Source organism: Oryctolagus cuniculus, chromosome 5 (genome assembly GCF_964237555.1).
Source record: "Oryctolagus cuniculus chromosome 5, mOryCun1.1, whole genome shotgun sequence".
NCBI classification, from domain to species: Eukaryota; Metazoa; Chordata; class Mammalia; order Lagomorpha; family Leporidae; genus Oryctolagus; species Oryctolagus cuniculus.
Window position 1 is genome coordinate 156,928,471 of NC_091436.1, and position 24,684 is coordinate 156,953,154.

Consider the following 24,684-nt stretch of genomic DNA (forward strand, 5'->3'; position numbering starts at 1 on the left):
GGAACACGGCGTCTTTGTCTCGTCAGTTCCCTTGCGAAGTGATGCTTCTGTTCTCAGATCCGGGTGGACCGCCCGGTGTTCTGAAGTGTTTGCGCGTGATCTGGCTGCCAGCAGGCTTTTGTTGGACTTGACAGGACTTTCCCCCTGAAGTTTGCCAGCTGCGCGTTTGAAAGGTGGCGAGCACTGGGAGAACCCCAGCCTCCCTGCAGGGCCGTTGCACGTGTGTTCCTGGGAGCAGAGAGGGAGTTGGCTGGGTGGTGGGTAAGGAAATTCCCAGCCCTGGATTTCCAGGGCACCTACGAGGCGTGATTACAGGTTGTTGAGCGCCGCGCACGCTTTGAGTTGTGTAAACAGAACATTGATGATGTGGGGCAGTGGAGAGCGCGTGTTTCTGTGAAATTGGTTGGAGTTTGGATTATTGATGATGCGGCTGTCTCAGCTGTCCTGATGGCTTCTTCATTGCTTTCTGTTGTGTGAGACTTAGATTCACTTTGGAAACGTCACTCTTTCATAAACTGTAAACCATTCTTTCTGGAAGAACGGTCTGTTGTTGGTCATCCTCCCCCCCACTTTGTTTCTCCCTCCCTCTTGTACACATGGTTCTCTTTTTCCCCCACGTCCGTCCCTGCCCCCGGTCCAGTTACTTCTCTGTGTGTTTCCTGTCTTCTGGGAGGACTCCTCAGGGTGTACTGGGCAGCTCTGTCTCAGAAGTGAAGGAAGGGCAGTGGGGGGAGTCCTAGGTAGTGGTGAAGGTACTCGGAATCCCGAGAGAAGAGGAGTGAATTTTTGTTTAATCTATCATTGGGCTGCGGTGATTTTACGTAATCATTATGAGCTAGGTGGAACATTCAAAGCCATTATTTATGTATTTTTGCATATTATAGACTTTCAAAAGATTGATCATAATTATTTTCCAGAATGATGGATATTTTCCTTAACCTTGAAATACAAATGTCTTGATTTGTTTTTGCCCTGAACATATCCTGCTTTTAGATTTTTTTTTTAAGATATTATTTGTCTTAAGGGGCCTTGCTGCTTTTGGAAGCTGCATTGTTCCTAAAATGATTGGAAGGGATTAATGTTAACATGTAGATAAAGTCTGTTGGCTTGCAGAAGCGTAACGGTGTGCAAGGTGTAGGTGAGCCCTTCAATAAAACCTGCTAAGCAGTCACAAACCAAGGATTGAAACACTCAGGGATGGCCCATCTTATTCTTACAGTTCTTGTCAGCAGTAAATAAGCACAAAATGTGACAAGTTTGACTTCATTATGATGATAACTTCATTCTGCTTTTAGAACATTTTAATGAATGGTATATCCAGTTAGTCAAAATGTTTTAATTAGATCGCATTTTTGTATTTTTTAAAATTATTACTACTTACTACAGAGTGTTTTGATACACACTACTGGATATGGACAAGATTATGGAATTCTCATTGTGGATTGGAGAAAGTGGGAGACACCTGGAGGTTAGGTTTTTCCCCGTCACTCGGAAGCGAGGACTGGAAACTAATTTTCAGCAACTCCCGAGTGCTCTTTCCACTCCACTGTATTGTTGTTTCTTTGAATTCCTGTGAGAATTCCCTCAAGTAGATAAAGTGCTGTGACCACATTTAGAACTTTCTGAAGAGTTGGGCTTAAGTACTTCCTAGGGGCAGCTGTTTGGCTCATGGACTCCTGCGTCCTCGGTTGGGGTGCCGGGGTCGGGCCTCGCTCTGCTTTTCACTCAGTTTCCTTCTGCTGAGCACCCTGGGGGCCACAGCGGTGGCTCAGGTATTTGTGGGAGACCGGCTTGAGTTCCTTGCCTTGGTCTGGCTCATTCCTGGCTGTTATGGGAGTTTGGGAGTGTGACTCGAGTGCATGGAAGGTCTCTCCTGTGCTTCCTCAGGGAAGAGGAGGAGGAGCAGGAGCGGTAACTGGAAGGCGCGAATGCCTTGGGAAAGCCCGGACACCTTCGTTTTACTGATTTAGGACAGCTTTGGAGATCACAGACAAGGGAAGTTGGGATGAAGGGAAGTGATAGGAGTGGCTGGAATTGTACTTGTTAGTTGAAGTGGTGGTAACAGTATCTAACCGGATTGAATTTTGTTTACTGACTGCCCTCTTCACATGTATCCTATCATTAGTCCTTTAATACTTTGTAAATGTAGTTGTTTGTTTAAAATCTAGCAGTTAAGGCGGAACAGATATTTCCACAAATAGTTGTTTGCCTACATCTATAAATTTCTGTTAAGAATTGTGAGGTAATATAAAAATACTCCTTAAGATCAAAACATTTATAAACCAAACTGAGGGGCCAGTTTTGTGGTGTAGCCGAATAAGCCACAGTTTGTGACTCCCACATCCGGTGTCAGTGCTGGTTCTAGTCTGGCTGCTCTGCTTCCTGCTGACGTGCCTGGGAAGGCAGCTGAAGATGGCCCAGAACCTGGGCCCTGACACCCATGTGGGAGACCTCAATGGAGTTCCAGCCTCCTGGCTTCCGCCTGGCCCAGCCCTGGCTGTTTACAGTCTTTCTAGGGGTGAACCAGTAGATGGAAGCTCGCTTGCTCGTGCGCTCTCTCTCTCTCTGATGCTCTTTCAAATAAATAAATAAACAAATGGATATTTTTTAAAAGATTTATTTATTTATTTGAAAGTCAGAGTTACAGAGAGAGAGAGAGAGAGGTCTTCCATCCGCTGGTTCACTCCCCAATTGGCTGCAATGGCCGGAGCTGCGCTGATCTGAAGCCAGGAGCCAGGAGCTTCTTCCGGGTCCCCCATGCAGGTGCAGGGGCCAAGGACTTGGGCCATCTTCCGCTGCTTTCCCAGGCCATAGCAGAGAGCTGGATCAGAAGAGGAGCAGCCTGGTCTCAAACCGGCGCCCCATATAGGATGCTGGTGCTTCAGGCCAGGGCAGTAACCTGCTGCACCACAGTACTGGCCCCACAAATGAATAAATCTTAAAAAAATTATTTTTAAAAAAGTGTAACATCAAAATATATTTAAAGACAAAAATAAAAACCAATCTGAGGTTTCCCTAGGGATTTGTTAGCCAAAATTTTGGGAAATTAGCTTTATTTATTTTGTAAAGATTTACTGTATTTTTATTTGAAAGGCGGAGCTATAGAGAGAGGGAGATCTTCCATCCTCTGGTTCACTCCCCAGATGGCCGCAATGGCCAGAGAGGGTCAGGTCGAAGCCAGGAGCTTCATTCATGGGCCCAGGGGCCACCTTCTGCTGCTTTCCCAGGTCATTAGCAGGGAGCTGGATCAGAAATGGAGCAGCCAGGACTCGAACCTGTGCCCATATGGGATGCTGGCGTCACAGGCGGTGGCTTAACCCACGAAGCCACAACGCTGGTCCCGGGAAATCAGCTTTAAAAATGCCAGCTGGTAACTGCAAGTATCAAGTGAATCTAGCAATTCATACTAGCAGAAGTAGATAATAGTAATACTTTAGTTTTAAAGATTTTTTTTTATGTGAAATGCAGAATTAGAGAGGGAGAGAGAATCAGTCTTCTACCTGCTGATTGACTCCCCACATAGACCCTAGGGCTGGGTCAGGCTGAGGCCAGAAGCCTGAATTCCATCTGGGTCTCTCCGGTGGGTGGCAGAGGCCCATCTCTTCTGCTCTCCAGGCTCAGTAGCAGGGAGCTGGATGGGATGTGGAGCAGCCGGGACTCCAGCTGTGGGATGCCAGTGTTCCGGGTCGTGGCTTAACCTGCTGCGCCACAGTGCTGGCCCCAACAGTGATTAATTTATTGAGCAACTCAGTAAGGCAGATACTGTTCTAGACAGTTGGTGTGTGTGTCTTGCTTACCTTTCATTCAACAAACTTTGTGAATGTTTATTTTGTGCCAGGTCTGGGTATTCAGGAGTGATTGAGGCACTGTCTGGGAACTCAGAGAATTCAAAGGAGTAAAACATAGTAGTGAGGGAAGTGCTATAAAGAGTACTCTGGGGGGTCTGGCACTGTGGCGTAGCAGGTAAAGCCGCCGCCTGCAGTGCCGGCATCCTTTAGGGGCGCCGCTTCAAGTCCCAGCTGCTCCACTTTTGATCCAGCTCTCTGCTATGGTCTGGGAAAGCAGTAGAAAGTGGCCCAAGTCCTTGGGTCCCTGCACTTGTGTGGGAGACCCCGAAGAAGCTCCTGGCTTCAGATCAGCCCAGCTCTGGCTGTTGCGGCCGTTTGGAGAGTGAACCAGTGGATTGGAGATTCTCGCTCTCTCGCTCTCTCTCTCTGCCTCTCTGTAACTCTGCCTTTCAAATAAATAAATACATCTTAAAAAAAAAAAAAAAAGAATACTATGGAAGATGGAGGAGCGTCTGACCCAGGCTGACAGTGGAAAGGAGGAAGGGGGTGGGTCACCGACAGCCTGTAGTCGTAGAAGATGAGTAGGGTATAGGGGAAGAGGAAGGGCTGGGCATTATAAATGAAAGGCAAAAGCATAGAGGAGAGAGTTACTGGGTATTTTTGGATCTACAGGCAATTTGGGACTGTTGGAATCTAGAATGTGTGACAAGATGCAGCTGGGAGAAGTTTGGTGAGGGACCTCCCAGAGTATTTGTTGCTTGTACATCTTATTCTGTAGGAGATGGAGAATCACCAAAGGATTTTATTAAAATTAAGAAAAGTGTTTATTGAGAAGGCAGAGGCGGATTTTCCATCTGCTGCAACAGGCAGGGCTGGGTGAGGGAAACTCAGTTGAGGTCTTCCACATGGGTGGCAGGGACCCAAGTAATTGAGCCATCCCCTCAGCGTGGCAGGAAGATGGATTCGGAGACAGAGCTAGGACTTGAACCCAGGCAGTCCGTTACGAGATGGGGGCAGCCCACGTGGCGTCTAATTGCTGTGCTAAATGCCTGCTCCATCATCAAAGGATTTTAAATAGGAAGCGACTGTGCTGTATCTTCATTTTTGTCAGACTGCACAATTGCTTGGAAGATAGATTCAAGGGATACAAGGCTGGAAACAGTAAAGTCTTTTGGAAAATGTTGTAGTGGGCCATGTTTCTTAGATATAAGGACCTCAGCTCAGTGGTAAGGACAGAGAACAGCAAGGGGTTTACGAGATATTTAAAGGCAATGCTGAAACAATAGGTTATTATTATTGTTATTATTATTATAAACTCTGTTGTGTTCTTGCAGTGAATCGTGGAGAAGTCAGTACTGAGTTACAGTATATTTGGGGATAAATGAAAATGGGATCTGAACCCTGTGGTGTGACTTCATGGACATTAGAGGTCAGACAAGCGTGGAGAGAGCAAGAGCAGGTCCTTGGCAGTACAGGGTGGTGCTGAGTGGTCTCACGGCCGGAATTCGTGACCATTCAGGTGACTCAGCTGCAGTCGCTGGCTTTGGACTGGTGTATCTTTTCCTTCCTATTTTAAAATTCCAGAGAGACTTAGCAGATAGGCCTAGCTCCCTGTCATCATTCATAGCTGGGCAGAGCAGAGCCTTTTGGTACATGCTGCGGTGTGAATTGGTGGCCCGCCAATCAGGTGCTCACCTGTGTTGAATTAGCCGTAGTGCTGTGAGGATACTTACCAAAAAAAACAAGGATATCCTGGCGTCTGGCCAATCTGGGTCCCACCGCTTTCAGTTGGGACAGCGTGGGAGGCCTTTTCCTAGGAAGGACTGTTGGCCCCATAATTGATCAGACACTCAGGAGAGAGGTCGAGACTCAGGGGTCTCCTCTACATGGTAGTTGAAACTCAGTGTTTGAAAGAATGTACAGTGAGCAAAGCAGTGGGCCAGAGGCGGAACCCTGAGCAACAGCCGCACTGAAAGCCTGGACGGACAGCTCCCTTCTAAGGCCTGGGAAAAGCAGTGGAAGATGCCTCAGGTTAAGTGTGGGAGGCCTGGATGAAGCTCCTGCTTGGCCTAGCCCAGCCCTGGCTGTTGTGGCCATCTGGGGAGTGAATCAGTGGATGGAAAATTCCCTCTCTCTCTGCCTCTGTGTGTGTGTCTCTCCCTCTCTGTAACTCTGACTTTTCTGTATTTTAAAGACTAGATGGAGTCTAGTAAGAGGTGGAAGAGAGGGACCTGGATAGTGAGTCGGTAGGGGGTCTTGTCCCAAAGCTGAGCATGGGAGGATGTGATCTTTAGTGTCCAGTGCAGCAAGTGCACTTAGTGAGACACACACCGTTTCCCAGTGAATTGGTAGATAGTGTTGACCTCGGGAGAGCAGTTTGAATTGAGAGATGGGGAGAAAAACCAGATTGCTGTGGGTTGAAAGTAAGTGGAAGGGAGCTGAGAAATGGATGAAAGAAGAGGTTAGGCAGAACCCGCAGAGAATGGAAGTTCAGGGAGGATGTGTGGTTTTGTTTTTCTTTGTTTTTAATGGCTGATAGTGGAGTTATATTTTTGCTTGGGGATCAGCTTCTAAGATCAGCGTTAAAGGTGAGAATTCCTGCATAAGCAGAATTATCTTTAAAAATCTCTCTGGGAAGTACTGTTATGCAACCATTGTATCACTTCTAAGTCAGTCATGTTTTAATTTGTGTGAGTAAAGCTGAAATGACATCAGTTACATGAGAATACTTACTTAGTACAAGGTATGGTATTCCGATAAGTACCTACAAAATGTAACATTTAACAAACAGATACTGGTAGTACCTGATTTTTATTTCCTTAAAGTTAAAAAGAAGTTCATTTTATTCACCACCAACATGAGAGTTATATATAGCAGGGGCATAGAACTTCGTGAAAGGCACATACTGCTCTTAGAGATTGAGAGGAAGAAGAGCGTGCAGAGACAGACGATGGAAAGACAGGCTCGAGAGCCCCCAGGGAGGAAAGGGTGTGCAGAGCTCCGTAGTTGGTGGTTAGTCTGAGAGGAGAGGAAAGTTCATACTGTTCCTTTCAGAGTGGGAGTTGACTGTGACCATGCCTGATAGCCTCTCGGTTACTTGATGAAATGGGCCATGAAGTTTGCACACTGGGTTTGAGTAGAGGATTTAAAGCTCACGGTGAATGATGAAAATGTGGACTAGCCTTTGAGGTATGTGGAACAAGAAGACTGGAGACTTCTGAAATCCAGTTAAACCAACTGGGAGAGCCCAGGTGACATCATTAGTTCATAACAGGAGTTGAGTGCAGGATGTTTGCAGGGCTTGATTCAGCGGAGCCAGCTGTCTTGGAGTAGGGAAGGTGGAGTATAATATGACAGGTGACTGGGGTTTTGCTGGTTGGGTGTGATAGGAGGGATTCAAGGTATTGGGAGCTTTTATTTTTTATTTATTTTTTAATTTTTTTAAAAAAGATTTTATTTATTTGAGAGAGAGACACAGAGAGGGAGAGACAGAGAGTTAGTTTTTCCATCTGCTGGTTCACTCCCCAAATGGCCCCAGTGGCTGGAGCTGAGCTGATCTGGAGCCAGGAGCCAGGAGCCAGGAGCTTCCTCTGGGTCCCCCAAATGGGTGCAGGGGCCCAAGTGCTTGGGCCATCTTCTACTGCTTTCCCAGGTCTTGGTAGAGAGCTGGATTGGAAGAGAAGCAGCTAGAACTAGAACTGGTGCGCATATGGGATGCTGGTGCCACAGGCAGAGGGTTAAGCTACTGTGCCACAGCACATGCCCCACAAGGTACTCGAGAGCTTTTAAATGATCATCCTGTGGTCTACCCTATAAGAAGAAAAGAGAAGAACACACACACACACACACACGAGAAGGTTTGGGGATTTGGTGATCCCATGATGAAGAGGAAGTGGAGAAGTGAGGCCTTCAGAAAAGGTAGAGAACAGGAGGTTGTGTAGGAGGAAGGTTGGGGCTTTTCTGCTATAATGCCCAAGTGCATTGGTGGAAAGACTTCGGGTTGTCTGTGCAATTGTGTGTGAAAAGTAACAGGACTTATGAGAAAGAGAGTTGGGGCAGCCACTTAAAATTTAGGGAAATTTGTGATAATTACAACAGCACAACACAGATTTTAGTCCTGATTAAATATTAGCCCATTGGCACTCATGCCCATATCACAGAGCTGATCTCTTCAGCCTTGGACCCTGGGGCTCTGGTTTCCTTCTTGGATTGCTTGATGGCTATTCAATGTAAATTTAAAATCTGATTCAGGGAGTACCTTTTGTCACAATTTTTTTTTTTTAATAAAAAGTAAATATATACCCTTGGTTAAAGTGAAAACACACACACACACAACATGACAATGCCTGTTTTGGGTGGAATGCAGAACAGCCATTGCTAGTGGGATTGCAAAGTGGCACAGTTACTTTGGAAGCTCCTTTGGCAATTTCTAACAAAGCTGAGCATACTGTTACCGTACGATCTGGTAGTGTTCCTAAGGAGTTACCCGACTGATTTAAAGACTTGCCCACATAGAAACTTGAGTGTGTTTATAGCAGCTTTATTCATAATTGCTAAAAACTGGAAGCAACCAAGATACCCTTTAAGAGGAGAATGGATAAACATACTAGTACATTCAGATAATGGGACATTATTCAATGATAAAAAAAAATGAGCTACCATGCCCTGCAAAGATATGGATCTTCTTCTTTTTTTTTTTTTTTTTTTTTAAGATTTATTTTTATTTATTTGAAAAACAGAGTTAGAGAGAGAGAGAGGAAAATCTTCCAACCGCTGGTTCACTCCCCAAATGACCACTACGGCGGGAGCTGAGCTGATCCGAAGCAATGAGCCAGGAGCTTCTTGCAGGTCTCCCACGCGGGTGCAGGGGCCCAGGGACTTGGGCCATCTTCTGCTTTCCCAGGCCACAGCAGAGCACTGGATCAGAAATGGAGCAGAGGCCAGCGCTGTGGTGTGGTGGGTAAAGCTGCAGCCTGCATTGCTGACATCCCATACCGGCACTGGTTCAAGTCCCGGCTGCTCTACTTCCTTGGACCCCTGTACCCGCGTGGGAGACCTGGAAGAAGATTCTGGCTTCGGATCGGCACAGCTCCAACTGTTGCAGCCAGTTGGGGAGTGAACCATTGGATGGAAGACTTCTCGGAAGACGCGTGTGTGTGTGTGTGTGTGTGTGTGTGTGTGTGTGTGTTTGTAACTCTGACTTTCAAATAAATAAATCTTAAAATATGGAGCAGCTGGGACTTAAACTGGCACCCATGTGGGATGCCAGCTCTGTGGGCTGGGGCTTTAACTCGCTGCGCCACAGGGCTGGCCCCATGTATGCATCTTAAATGTATATTGCTAAGTGAAAGAAGCCAGTCTACCAAGACTAGATACTGTATTATTTCAATTTTATGACATTCTTGAAAAAGCAGGACTAGTAAAAAGATGAGGAGTTGCTAGGGGCTTAGAGTGAGGAAGAAGGAGTTGAGTAGACAATGACACTGTGTCCTTGTCAGACCTGTATAGGAATGGGGCACCTTTTGTCTGCCAAGGGCCGTTTGGATATTTATAGCATCATTCACAGGCCATACAAAATTATGAACTTAAAAATTAGTCTGCTATAGATTTATTGAAAGATTTTTTTAAAAGAATTTATTTAAGAGGTAGAGTTACAGACAGAGTGGGAGAGGCAGAAAGAAATGTCTTCCATCCACTGGTTTACTCCCCAAATGGCCAGAGCTGGGCCATTCCGAAGCCAGGAGCCAAGAGCTGCTTCCCAGTGTCCCCCATGGGTGCAGGGGCTCAAGCACTTGGGCCATCTTCCACTGCTTTCCCAGGCCATAGCAGAGAGCTAGATCGGAAGTGGAGCAGCCGGGAAATGAACTGGTGCTGCAGGCTGAGCCTTAGCCTACTACACCACAGCGCCAGCCCCAATTTATTCACATTTTCGTCTCTCCTGCAGTTGCCTTGGCAGGGCCAGACCAGGTGATTCCATGGGCCTCATGTGGCCCGCAGGCCAGACATTCCCCACCCCTGTGAACATTACTGCACAAAGAGTGAATCCTAATGTGTGCATTTAGAGATGGGGAAATCCCAGACTAGAATACAAGGTGTGACAAAACAATGGATTGTATGAGACAACCTGGGGAGGGGTGGGGGCTGCTGACCTAAGTAACTTTGGAAATCAGTAGAGTCTACAACTAAAGGCAAAACAAACTGTAGTTGGTAAAGTTCATTTCCTGTGGCTCTGTGGATTCATGATTCTTGTGTACTGGAACTGAACAATCACATGGGAGTGCAGATGATGGTAGCCAAGTTTCTCACTGTGGGGTGGGATTCACAGTAAGCAAAGGGAGGTGGTTAGACAGACCCACGTGGTAATGTATTAGAGCTGACGCCATCTGTATGAGCTCATTGTTAGGTGAGTATAGACGAAGGTGGGTCCATATGGAATGGATGCGTGTCTATGCATTGGTTAGCACACCCTTGCTCACGTCACTGCGAAGGCCTGGAGTCAGTGACACATCTGTGCCGTACCTCGGAACCAGACACTGGGCTCTACTCCTGTTGCAAAGTAAAAGCAAGCAGGACTCCTGGGAGAAGTGGTTGATCCTAGGGTTGGGGTAAGGAATATAAAAGATGAGCCTCCAGTATCCTTTAGTATCAGAAAGTCATAAACAAAACCAAAATACACATAATGGAGGATATGTCCAAGTGACAGAGGAGCCAAATGAAAAAGATTGCAATGTCCAGAGCTGAAGTGGGTTGGGCAACAAGATAAATAGAAATGAATTATAACCCAGAGTACAAAGTAAACATGTGTGAGATGTAGGAATCCATGTGGAAATAAGCTGAGGAAATGTTTCAGCACCTTTTAATCCACACTGCTGGCTTCACGGAGGGGCAAGCCCAGCAGCTCCTGAACTCTGTGGGCACAGGCCGTCCTGCTCCAGGAATCCCAGCTTTGTTTGTTTTCCTTTCCACTTAGGGTCTTCGTATAATGCTAACTTTTTTCTTTAATTCATTAATGTTCTGTGAAAAGCTGTGTTAAGAACCAGATGACTTCTTTATTACGCTGACACTTTCCCTATATTTTCCAAGTGTATGTGAGCTAATTTGTATTCAAGAAATGTGTTGTAGCTGAACAGACTTTATTAGAGCTTAATATTTATAGAGTGGATTAGTTTCAGGTGGTGTCAGAATCCAGCCTGTGGCTCCAGGAAGGAATGATTGATGTTCAGGAAGAAGTCAGTGAGAATAACAAAGCCCAGGAATTAAAAGTACTGAAACAGTAACAGAACCACAAGTAGGTGTATTAAGGCTATATGGATGACCTTTCCCTCTGTCTCTCTCTCACTGTCTATAACTCTACCTGTCAAATAAATTAAAAAAGAAAGAAAGAAAAAAAGGGTGTATGGGTCAGATACATGTTGATATGAGGGCATGTAAGCAGGAGGTTAGATCAGAGAGAGAGGTTAGAAGCAGAATAATTAATGATGTAAAGCCAGAGCTAGGAACTAAAGAATGAGTGTGACCAAACCAGGCTGTCTTAAAGGAGAGGGTAGGGCCTTCCCATTGTCCAGGCTTTGGCCTGGTCCGTGTGAAGAACTGAAAGGGCTGATGTGAGTAGAGCAGAAAGGAGGTGGAAAATGCAGGGGAAGGGCCAGGTCAGGCCAGGTTTCCGAGAAGTATTTCTTTCTTAAGCCAGGGAGGACATTTTGGAAGGAATTTTAGTTGTATAGAACGATGGTGATTCAAGAAGGCTGAAACTTTTTATTTTTTAAAAGATTTACTTATTTATTTGAAAGGCAGAGTTAGAGAGAGAGAGAAGTCCAGAGAGATCTATTCACTCCCTGAATTGCCCCAAGCCCTAGCAAGCAAGCAAACAAACAAACAAACAAACACAAACCTAGGAGCCTGGAACTCCATCTGGGTCTCCTACATGGGCGTCAGGAGCCCAAGTACTTGGGCCTTCTTCAGCTGCTTTCCATGAGCAAGGAGCTGGATTGGAAGTGATGCAGCCATATGGGATGCAGGTGTTGCAGCGGCGGCTTAACCCACTGCGCCTTAGACCTGGCCGCAGCTGATGTCTTTCTGCAGAAGGGCACTGGCTGGCTGCTTGTTGGAGAGTGGATTGGAGTGGGAGTGGCATGGCTTTCTTTGAACTCTTTCCATTTCAGTTAAATGGAACCAGCAAATTATTTAAAGGAAAAAAAGCTAACCTGGCTAGTCTCATTACAGTTGTGAAGCTAGTCTGAGGTTGTTTTTGATTACCGAATTTATGGTAATAAACTTGCAGCTGATGAGCATTTTTAGAAATAGGCACTACATTACCAGTCTCATCTAAGAAATAGAATTCTTTTAATCTGACATCTACATTTTCCCCTCTTTTAAATTTAAATTTAAAAATGAAACACATCCTTTTAATTTTAGCATTTATGAAATTTTTCTGCAGTGTCTTGGTAGAGCATAACAGTGAATCCCTGAAGATTTATGATTGTATAGTATTTTATAGTTATTTTTGCATAATAGAACAACATATGGGGTTTTACTTCATGGATTAAATGTATGATTCTACCAATTATGGGTGAGTTATGTAATCTTTGTGGAATTTCTTCATTTTCAGAAACTTGGTTCAGTTTTATAACTGTTGAATGAGAAACATCCATACAGAAACATCTGACACTTGGTGATAATTTATACGCTCAGATTTTAGTTTTCTCATAGAGGAGCAAGAACACTGGTAGGAAATGGGGGCAAACGTGGACTGGTTCCCAAACGCTCCTGTAACTAAATCTTTGTTTGCACTCAGTGCACACAGGTCAGGCTTCCTGAATGCTAGCGTAAATCCTGGCTTGAGTTCTCACTCAACGCTCATCTCACGACAGTGCATCTTCCTTAGTTTCCTCATCTGTGACATGGTGGGCATAGGGACTTCTGGATTCTCTTGTGGGGATCGAGAGCCCTGGCTGCGCCCAGAGGGACCCCCAGCTAGACTTAGTCTTTGTCTTGCTGCGTGAAACAGTACAACCGGGATACCTAAAGGCAGCGAGAAGAAAAGCGGGATTTATTGAAAGGCAAAGGGCTGGACACAAGACAGCAGTGTGGGCAACCTCATGAGGAAGATCTGCTCCCCCAGCCTGGGGTCCTCCTTTCGTAGGTAGGGCTGGTGCTCCGGCAGGGTCTGACTGAGGACCCAGAGGAGGCAGGGTTTGGGGTGGGGCTGCAGCCCACGTGGTGGTCTGCAGGAAGGTGTCTTGTGTCTGGTGCATGATGGAAAGTGAGGCTTAGCAGCTTGAGAAGTAGTGGGTGTGACCAGTGTCCAGTCTTGTTGAATCCGCAGGCCAGGGGCTGGGAGTGGGCTACACATATGGCTTGGTTGTAGGCAGTCCTTAGCACCCTGTCCCTCGCTGACTCCTGACTCAGCTACAGCAAAATGGTAATAAATAGTGCCTGCCTCATAGAGTTTTGGATATTAAATGAGTTAAATAATGCTCAGTGCAGTGCCTTTCACTTACCATTAAGCATACACTATTATTATTAAACATATATATTTATACTATATTATACTATTGTTAATTATAGTTAATATAGCCCTAATTTATTATATATATATAAATCCCTTATCCCTAAACGTTTTGGTTACTGTCCTCCAAAGAACAAGCAAAGAAATCATAAAAGCCAGTTGACTTAGGGCTCTAGTTAGATTCTGTGTAGTCAGGGTTTCTTTGGATTTGCTTGTAACTGTCTGGGTGACCTATCCTGGGTAGCTTAGTTGTTTGGCGTATTTGTACTGCAAGCATAATTTGCTTCATTTTCGTTTCTTCAGAAGTGACAATTGGGCAGATGCATGCTGTTAGTTTTCTCTGCTGCTTAGTTCAGTATACATTACCTCCATATGTTGAAGCAGGTCTGGGGCATCTATATGTTGCTGCTTCTGCTTTTGTCATCCTGTCCAAGTGTATTGATTCCCTGTGGTCACCAGGCTGGACACTTAACTCTGCCCTTAGCACAAGCTTTCATGGTGATGGAAAGAAGTGGCTGAGTCCATTGAGTATCTGCTGGGTCCTTGTGAACCTGGGCTCATTTGCATAAAGTTAACTGTTTAATGATTGAGTGTGCCCTGGCAATTGGGAAAGTGAATGGGAATGGGAGATAGGATCCAGTTTGTGTGTGATGGTGGTTTCTATCTTATATAATTTTGAGTTAAAAGAAGATACTTAGTTTGAAAAACAGCAGTGATGAATTTGAGAAAGAGAATTCTGCTGCCAGTGAAGCTAACTTTATATTGTGACTGAAGGAGCAACCATAGGGTGCATTGTTTGTAGCATAACCAACTAGAATTAATTGTGATCCAGTGTTGTTTCTCACTCGGTCCTTTTGGGGCGATGGAGACGGTGTCTTACACTGTGGGTTCTTCCTGGCGTGTCACTTCAGCCTCTGTCTATATTTGTTGTTTTTGGACTTTTTCACCTCTTGCTTACTTGACCTTGTTTACATACTGGCTTTCAAGATAACTTTGTTGGGCAAGGGTTTAGGAAGGTTATTGTGATTGAAAGAGACCCTCTGGCATTAGAATTGGGGAATATTTAACTTAAAATGTTTATAAGCTATAATCCAAAGATTTCCTAAAATATCAGCAATGGCATGTTGTTATTTCCTTTCTTAAAAAAGGAAAGTATTAGGGGCTGGCGTTCTGGCATAGGAGGGTAAGCTCCCACCTTTGACACCAGCATCCCCATATAAACATCAGTTTGAGTCCCATTTGCCCACTCCCGGCTGAAGCTAAGAACTAGAATTCAGTTCAGATTGGTGGCAGGGACTCAGGTACCTGAGCCACCCCAGGAAGCTGGACTGGAAGTATAGTAGCCTGGCATCTGATACGGGATCAGGTGTCCCAAGTGGTTTACTGCTGTGCCAGATGCCTGCCTTGGATTCTGAAATCCTAATAAAACTAGTAACGTCAAGAGTTCTGTCTTTAACTTGGGCTGTTTTGCATATTGAATTAATCATAGTGATAAAAGTTTCATTAATTCTTTAATTATTTGAATTGAAAGTAGCAGAAATTGCAGTTAGTCCAGAAGTGTATTTGTTCATGAATTGTTATGAGGATCTTCATTTGGCTCTCTCATTTGACTTTTTTCCCTTACTATTTCATGTGCAGGTCATGGCAAAACCCCAAAAGATGCAGCGTCAGTTCGTGCCACGCATCCAATACCAGCAGCCTGTGGGATTTACTATTTTGAAGTAAAAATTGTCAGTAAGGGAAGAGATGGGTAAGTGTAAATTTTCACAGGAAACATCATTTGCCATTCTTGGATAAGTTTTGATTCTTGATGTCTGATGTAATTGGAAAAGTGGAATCTGAATATTCCAGTGTAGCAAAGTGGATGGATCTGGTTCTGCTTAAATACTAGTTGAAGCTGAAGCTTGAATTGATGATATTAACTGAGTTTTTCTGGTTGGTTTATCACTAAAATGGAGAATTGGAATTAAACAGTAGAGGGACAGTGACTCATTTTCCATATCTTACGTTGTCTTTTTTTGAATTCTGAGGAGTTAAATCGTCTCAAAGCTAGTATCCAGAGCTGGTAGATGATTCATGTGTCTCTAACAGGGTTTGGGGTTTTGGATTTCAGACTTCAGGGGAGAGTGCAGGTGTGTGCGCTCAGCTGGAAGACCTCCCCAGAAGCTAGGGTGTGGTTTCACATGAAAACTCCTCCGTAGATGTGAACCAACTGTTGTATCATTGATATTTAATTTGAGATCAGTATGTACATCAGAATCATTTGTGGGATTGTTATGTAGTAGTTGAACCTTATCCCCAAAGTTCCTAAGTCAGAATTTTTCAAAGTAGAATTTTGGGGAAGACAGGCATTTTGCAAAAGCTCCATGGAGAATTTCGGTACATTTCCATAGTAAACAGCCACTATGTGGATTCGCTAGATTTATCCTACAGTGTTTCCTGACAACTTCATTTGGTATCACAGATCCCTTAAGGCAGCCTTGGAGTCAGTTGTCCAGCTACCAAGGCAGAGCTGTTGGCCCGCGTGAATAAGTGGACCTGCAGTTGGGGTCAGCTATTCGACCTCTTAGTGGTCCTCCTGTGTGGTAGTCATTAAAGTGCTTTTACTTTATTTGCTGAATATTCTCAGTGTCAACAGTATGAAAAGCAGAAAATGAAATCTTGGAATTCAGTGACAACTTTTTATTTAACTGGGGGTGATTGAACCAAAGATAAAAATCAGGGACACCAAGGCTGAAGTGGGAGCGCGAGGCCTGAGGCTGAAGTGGGGCATGGTTGTAGCCGTTTCTGCTCTCCAGGCTGCATCCTCAGCTGGTTCCTTTTGTACTTCATAATGCTGGTGATGCCCTTGAGGATCCTTGGGATTGTCTTCACCTTTTGCTCTTCTTAGTCTTTCTGTACATGAGCTTGACTTTCTATTTTCATGGCTGCAAATAATGGGACATCTCTCAGATCTAATATTTCAGATTATTTCCTTGAGCTCCAGACCATTATATCTAACCAAATGTTTGCACTTGATTTCACCACAGGCATTTAAATTTAGTTTGTTAAAATCTTTCTCTTGGGGGCCGGTGATGTGGCGTAGCTGGTAAAGTCGCTGCTTGCAGTGCCAGCGTCCCATTTGGGCGCTGGTTCGAGTCTCGGCTGTATCACTTCCGATCCGGCTCTCTGTTGTGGCCTGAGAAAACAATGGAAGTCGGCCCAAGTTCTTGGGCCCCTATACTGCCTGGGAGACCCAGAGGAATCTCCTGGCTTCGGTTTGGTGGAGTTCCAGTTGTTGCAGCCATCTGGGGAGTGAACCACAGATGGAAGACCTCTCTCTCTCTGCCACTCTGCCTTTCAAATAAATAAATAAATCTAAAACAGCAACAACTTTCTCAACCAGTCGGTTACTGGATCCACTATTTTTTAAAAGACTTAATTAAATAACCTCCAATCCTTTATTTTATTTAATTAAATTAAATACACTCCCATCCTTTGGTTCACTCTCCGAATGCCCATAATGTCTGGGGCTGGGCCAGGGCCAAGCTGGAAGCTGGGACCTCAGTCTGGGTCTCCTGCAGGAGTGGCAGGAACCCAGGCACTTGAACCATCTCTACTGCTACCCAGGAAGCTGGAGTCAGGAGAACAGCTGGGATGGAGGTGTCTTAATTGCTAAGTCAAACAGCTGCCCCCAAATCGGAAACTCATGTGGGTCTTTCGTGATGTGACTAGCTCCTCATTTCTTCTGTAGCCAGGTCCTCACCTTCAAGTTTTAAAATTAGGTATATTTTACAGTTAGTAAAATTTATCCTTTTGTGCCTGTAGCTCTGTGAGGTTTTTGTAAGTACATGCAATTATGTAAGCATCACCACAGTCAATAAATGGGACATTACCTTCTCCCAACCCCCAGTTCCTCCATCCCCCTTAGTACACACCCTTCCCCTTCTCCAGTTCCTGGCCACACTGGTTGATTTTCCAGTCTGCTTTTGCTCTTTCTTGAATGGTGTGGGAATGGAATTGTATAGTATGTGGCCTTTTAAGTTTGGCATTTTTCACTCACCAAAACACCTTTGAGACGCACCCTGTTGTTGCATGTATTGGGAGAACAGTCCTTGTTGTTGATTGTGTGGATGAGTGGACTACAGCTTGCTTCCCACTTCCCAGTTGTAGGACAGGTTTTGGCAGTTACAGGCATAGCTGCTGTAAACATTTGTAAACATAAACTTTTATTTGGGTAAATATCGAGGAGTGAAATTGCTGGATCCTAGTTAAGAATATTTTTAACTTTTTCAGAACCTGCCAAATTGTTTTGCATTTCCATCAGCAATGTATGAAGGTTCTTGTTTCTCTGCTTTGATACCTTTTTTTTTTTTTTTTTAAGATTGATTTACTTGAAAGGTGGAGTTACAGAGAGAGAGAGAAAGAATCTTCTATCTGCTGGTTCACTCCCCAAATGTCCGTGATGGCTGGGGCTGGGCCAGTCCGAAGCCAGGAGCCAGGAGCTTCTTCCTGGTCTCCCATGTGGGTGCAGGTGCCCAAGGACTTGGGCCATCTTTCACTGCTTTCTCAGGCCATGCAGGGAGCTGGATCAGAAGTGGAGCAGCTGGGACTCAAACCGGCGCCCGTATGGGATGCTGGCCTCCAGGAGGAGGCTTAATCGTCAGAGGCCACAGTGCCAGCCCCTGCCTTGTTACTTGATATAATACTTGGTGTATTGTCAAGTTTTTTTTTCTTGAATTTTAGTCATTACAGGGGCACATAGTAATTTCTTGGTGTGGTTTTCATTTACATTTCCCTAGTGATTAATGATGTTGAAAAAGCTCTTACATCTCACCTGCCCTTCACTGTGTTCCTGCTGCTCATGCCCCAGTTCTCCAGGCCTGCAGTCACCTCTTTCCTCCCTGGCTGCCTGACCAGTCTTCAGGTCCTACTTTAGGAGTACTTTTTTGTGGTACTTTCTCCTCCCCAAAATAGTATTGTGTCTTTTTATGCGTCCTTTACATCTTGGACAGAATAATTATATTAATTACACTTTGAATTGCTGACTGGTATATGACTGTCCAGATTCAAGGGTAGAAAATTACCTTTCTGTAACTCCAGTACTTAATTTGTAGCTAGGATTTAGATGACTGAATAAATGTATAGATGAGGAAGAGCAGAACCAGGTATATGTGCCTGGAGAAAAGTATTGTATTTCTTTTGTCAGATTTCCTTTATCTCAGGTACACAAGGTTCTAGGTCTAATCCAGTGCCTTTGGAACAGAAAAACAATTGATTTATGAAAAAGAAAAGTAAGTCATCTTGATAATTTTGACCATATACCTTTGTGGAAAAAGTATTGAACTATATCAGATGATTTAGAAATTCTTCCTTAAAATTGCAACATCTTTGTAAAGAATGGGACAGAAAGAGCAGCTTTCATTTGCAATGATGCCTGCGTATCTGATAGTTGATTATACTTAATTTATAATTGAATTTCCTTTTAAACATTGCATTTATCCAGGATTAGGCAGTTAAATAGTTAAATATTTGGATCTGAGATCTCAGTTTCTTTTCCTTTTTTTTTTTTTTAAAGATTTATATATTTATTTGAAAGGCAAAGTGAAAGAGAGAGACAGCTGCTGGTTCACTCCCCAAATGCCCGCAAGAGCCAGTGCTGAGCCAATGCCAGGATCTAAAATTCCATCTGCATCTCCCAGGATGGCAAGAGCTGGATTGGAAGTGGAGTGACTGGGCTTGGACAGGCATCCCAATGTAGGCATCCCAAGCCGCAGCTTAACGCTGGGCCATAACATACAGACCTGAGAGCCCCTGTTTTGTCGTGAAGTTGTCTGTCATTGACGTGAAATGAAATTCATGACATGTCATGAATTGCCTCTTTGAGGAAGTAGAAGAAAGCAGAGGTATCACGCATTTGAAAAGACTTAAGTTACCCTGCAATATGCATTACTTCTGGGTCTGCTGTGGGAAATGAAGCATATGATTGTGATTGTTCCTTGCGTTTCTTTTTATGTAAAAGTAAGGCTGAGGGACAGGCCTTTGGCCTAGCAGCTGAGCTGCTGGTTGGGAGGCCTGCGTCCCAGAAGAGGACTTTGTTTTCATCCTGGCTCCAAGTCCAGCTTCCTGCATGTGTGCCTGTACCAGGGACACAGTGGTTGGGACTCTGAGTTCCTGACTCCTGGCTTTAGTCTGGCTCAGCCCTGGCTTTTGTGGATGTTTGAGGAGAGGACTAGTGGATGAGTTCGCTCTGTCTCTCTGTCTCTGTCTCTGTCTCTCTCTCTCTCTCTCTCTCTCTCTCTCTCTAATTCGCTACCTCTGAAATACAGTTCTGAAAATATTTTTTAGGAAGCCATTTTAAAGAAAATTTGCTTTTTGGACTGAAAGACTATATCATTTTCTGCCTTGGATTTTCATTTAAACTCAGCAGTTTTTGTATTTACAAGATAAGTTTAATTTATTAAAACAAAACAGCCTATCACAAATTTGTGATTAATTTAGAAATAAATTTTTTTAGTGCATTTCACAGTGAATAAGTAAATCGATTATCTTACCTGTATGCGTTTTTTTAGGATATGTATTTGAGGAGTTTACACTTACTCTGTATTTTTGTCAGTGATCATTGTGACTGTTGAGATGTATTTCTTAAACAAATTTGTGTCTTTTAGATGTAGTTCAGGAATTTCATTCATGTTTATGCATAATAATAGGGCCATAGAGGTATAGTTAATTCTAAATATGAGATAATGAATTTTTTGAGAAGTTTTAAAATTGTGATTTATTATGAGTGTAGTAATTTTAGCTCTTCAAACAAACACATTGAAGCCACTCTTTGACAGTGATTCAGGAAAAATTGGCAAGTAATTCAGTCTGTTCTATTTCTAAATTCTGATAATAAAGAGCACTCTTTCACAATGTTCCTTCTGTGTTCGCTGACTTTGTAGATTATTTCTTGGTGGGACTGGAAAAGAAATAAAGGCTCTAAAAACTAGTTGGCCCTTTTCTTTCTTGTCTCCATCAGCTGCAAATACAGATTGAGGAAATGTGAATAAAGAGTGGTTGATGCACTTGCTAGTTTAACAGTGTTGCACACCTGTGATGACTGCATTATCAGCAGCTGATGGGTATAAAAAAGAAATTATTTCATCTTATAGTTCTAACAGAGGATCCTACCTGTAGTAGAAACTCAATGAATACGTTGAGTGAGCTGAATGTATTCTTTGCCTTCAAGCAATATCACGTTTAATAATTGGAAGGGATAGTGGGGCATGGGGGGAGCAGGTTTATGCTGATAAATCTAGATTAAGACATCATACACTGAGTACTTTAAGAATGAGACCTATAATATATGGAGGACTTCAGACAGAGTAATTCCGCCTCAAGGAAGCAGATTTATAAAGGAAGCAATATTTGATAGGCTCCATAAAACAAATAAGAATTTGAGAGGTTCTGTTGGGGAAGAAAGTTCCAAACTAGTGAATGTCTGGAACAGTCTCATGGAGAAGAGTGGAACTCTGGGGCCTTCAGCAGAGGTATGTGCTTCAGTATTATTGTGAACTTAAGGGGTATGATGCAGAGTTTGTAGCACTAAGACTGGAACTAGGTATTAGCCAGTCTTGATGATAGTCTGAGGTGGAATACTGTAGGTGGTGGGGAACCGTCGGTCTTTCTGTGATATGACACCTGGAATAGAAAGACAGTACCAAGTGGGAAGTGGACGCAGTGTGCCGTGGCGGTGTCCCGGATGCCTTTAGAGAATAGGCCTAAAGGTGGGAGTTAGGATGGATTGTGATAGAGATCTTATGTGATAGGTACTAGGCTAAGAACCTAGCATGACAAGTATGCAGACAGGGCTGAAGACAGGACTGAAATGGGGTCCCTACCTTGGCAGGTAAGAAGAGAAGTGAATATGTAAATAAATAATTAAATGAAATGTTGAGTAGTAGACATCAACAGCCTGGAGAAGTATTGTGGAAGAAGTGGCCAGCTGTTGTGGGAGATGGGGTGGTGACCAGGGAAAGCTTCATGGAAAGCTCCCATTGAAGAGGAGTAGTTCACACACAAGTCTCTGCTTCCCTACACTTCAGTCACACTCTTAGCCCCTTAGACCAGCTTCTTGGCGTCCTTCCTGAGATTGTGTTTTACTAAAAAAAATGAATAGCTGTTTGAGAAACTGACTAGTTGCTTTTGTTGAGATATTGAGTGGTAATTTAAATCTTGGCTCTCTTCTTTACTAGTTTTGTGTTTATTAGCAAAACTTCTTTTTAAAGGTTTATTCATTTATTTAACAGGCAGAGTGACAGAGAGAGAAGCAGAGACAGAGCTTTTCCATCCACTGGTTCACCCCCAAACTGGCCTGGATTGGGCTGGGCTGGGCCAGCTGGAAGTCAGGAACTTCATTTGGGTCTTGCACATGGGTGCAGGGGCCCAAGCACTTGGGCCATCCTGCCCTGCCTTCCCAGGTGCATTAGCAGGGAGCTGGATTGGAAGTGGAGCAGCTGGGACTCGAACTGGCACCCATCTGGGATGCTGGTTTTGCATGCGGTGGCCTAACCTTCTATGCCACAATGTCTGCTCCAGGAGTTAACCTTTTTAAAGCTTATTTATTTTATTTGTGTATATGAGAGAGAGAATACCCATCTGCTGACTCACTCCCCAAATGTCCTCAAGGGCCTGGGGAGGAGGTGGCAACTCATTCTGTGTCATAAGTGTGGGTGACTGAGTCCCAGCTACTTAAGGTAATACATGCTGCCCTCCAGGGTTTAATTAGCAGGAAGCTGGAATCAGAAGCAGGGCTAGGACTAGAACTCCTGCGTTCTACCAGGGGTGCAGGCATTCCATCCAGAATCAGCTGCTGGACAAAGGCTCTCCCCTGGTGGTTACCTTTATCTTTCAGGCGCTAGCTTTTTTCTTTTCTTTGTTTAATATTTGTTTATTTTCATCTAGTTGAAAGAGTGACACAGAGAGACCTTCCATCTGCTGTTTTATCCCCCGAATTTCTGCAGCAGTGGGAGCTGGAACAAGCCAAAACACAGAGCAGGGAACTCCATTTGGGTCTCCCACGTGAATGGCAGAGACCCACGTACTTGAGCCATCATATGCTGCCACCCAGAATGTGTTGTCAGGAAGCTGGATGGGAAGCAGAGGATCCGGTATTTGGACAGGTGCTCCAGTATGGGTAGAGGCATCCCAGTGGTGGCTTAGCCAGCTTGGCCACAGCACCCACACCTTTCAGATGCTAGTTTTAAGCAACAGGGTGATGTGGTTGGATTTGTATTTTAGATAGGTAATACGGAAAATAAACCTGAAACTGAGATCATGAACATTAGTGGGGTTGTTGTAATAATTAACTGAGCATTTGATATGTGTAGTGAGGTTACTGAGGGCAATAGATTTGTCAAATGATCATGCATCTCTTAATCATGACTTGTTCTGAGAATCATGTCTTTGTATGACCCTTGTAGTGTGTACTTAGACAAACTGAGATGGCTACAACGTCACTAGGGATGTGGTCCTACATACAGTCTGTTGACTGAAATGTCATTATGTGATGTGTGATGTTTTTGGGATGTTTACCTCTGTGAAACTTGATTAGGAAATGAGAGAGGCAGGAGTAGCTGACGAAAATGAGAGGGAGGCAGCGGGAGGGTTGGCTGGGGTAATTCCTGGGTTTCTGTCTTTGATGATTAAACAGATGATGCTATCACTAAACTGAATGGAAAATAGTGGAGGGCAGTGGATCTTCAAAGTTGAGGATGATGGGAAGAGTGTTTGAATTGGTTTGTAGTAAGCCTTTGCTAACGTGGGATTTAGGAGAGAGAGCAGAACTGCAGGTGGTTTTGGAGCCCTCAGAATGTACTGAAGCCATGTGAATTGTTAGCATCATTGCAGGATGAGTGTGTAGTGTCCGGAAGAGGGCCAAGGATGGACACGTGCAGTGCCACAACAAAGACTGTAGGAGGAGAGGGCCGCTGACTATGTTGAGGAGGAGTGGGGAGAGCATGACATGTCGCAAGCCACGGAAGTCAACTCAGGGGAGCCTTCTGGTCTGTCGTTTAGGTAGTTGTTGGTCTTTGTGATAGCAGTTTCCTTAAAGTTGTGTTGGAAACAACAGCGTCTTGGCAGTGTGTCCAGGAGTTAGAGGTAAAAGAATTTACCTGTTGACTAAGTAGCTTTGTTGCAGTTATTTCACAATCCATTTTGATTTGAAGACTCCTGTTTGAAGATTGGAAAATGGAAAAGTACAGACAGATAGGAGGAACAAAACTATCCACAGGCTTTTTTTTTTTTTTTTTTTTTTTTTTAGATTTATATATTTGGGGCTGGCACTGTGGCACAGTAGGCTAATCCTCCACCTGCAGCAACCGGCATCCCATGTGGGCACTGGTTCTAGTCTCAGCTGTTCCTCTTCCAATCCAGCTCCCTGTTGTTGCCTGGGAAAGCAGTAGAAGATGACACAAGTCCTTGGGCCCCTGCACCCATGTGGGAGACCGGGAAGAAACACCTGGCTTCTGGCTTCAGATGGGCGCAGCTCCGACCATTGCGGCCATTTGGGGAGTGAGCCCATGGACCGAAGACCCTTTTCTCTGCCTCTCCCTCTCACTGTCTGTAACTCTACCTTTCAAATAAATACATAAATCTTTTTTTAAAAAGATTTTTTAAAAAATCTTTAAATTTTTAAAAAATCTTTAAAGAAGATTTTTTTTTAAATCTTTTTTTAAGATTTTAAAAAAATTCTTCTTTTAAAAAAAGATTTATGTATTTATTTGAGAGGCAGAATTACAGAGAGAGAGAGAGAGAGAGAGAGAGAGAGAGAGAGAGAGAGAGAGAGAGAGGTCTTCCATCCACTGGTTCACTCCCCAAGTGGCCACACGGCCAGAGCTGAGCCAGTCGAGAGCCAGGAGCCAGGAGTTTCTTCCCAGTCTCAGGCTTTCCCAGGCCACAGGAGAGAGCTGGATCTGAAGTGGAGCAGCCGGGACTTGAACCAGTGCCCATATGGGATGCCAGAACTGCAGGCCCTGACTTTATTCATTATACCACAGAGCTGGCCTACACAATTTTTTATTTTGAGAGAGCGCAAACGCTATAGCTCCCATCCATTGATTTGCTCCCTAAATTCCGTCAACAGTTGGGGTAGGGCCATGTCTAAGCCAAGAGCAAGGAACTTATCCAAGTTTTCTGTGTGGGTTTTGGGGACCCACCCATTTAAGCCGTCATTCCTGTTTCCCAGGATACAACTTAGCAAGAAGCTGGAATTAAGAGCCAGAGCCGCAGGTTGAATGTAAGCACTTAGATGTGAGACATGGTTGTCTTATTTGTGAAGCCACATGGCCACCCTCTGTTCATAACCACATTCAGTACTTACAGAATGAACCAAATGTGAGGTATGGAGTTGGGTTATATCCTTAT

At 44.2% G+C, this 24,684-nt stretch overlaps 1 protein-coding gene across 1 annotated transcript in view; it reads left to right on the forward strand.

Moving 5' to 3' along the window:
- The window catches only part of RANBP9 (RAN binding protein 9), a 94,392-nt gene that overhangs the window by 2,038 nt on the left and 67,670 nt on the right, over positions 1-24,684 (forward strand). Inside the window, exon 2 of the mRNA XM_051855085.2 lies at positions 14,935-15,046. Within this exon, the coding sequence (XP_051711045.2) occupies positions 14,935-15,046 (112 nt within the window). The remainder of the gene's footprint in view (positions 1-14,934; positions 15,047-24,684) is intronic.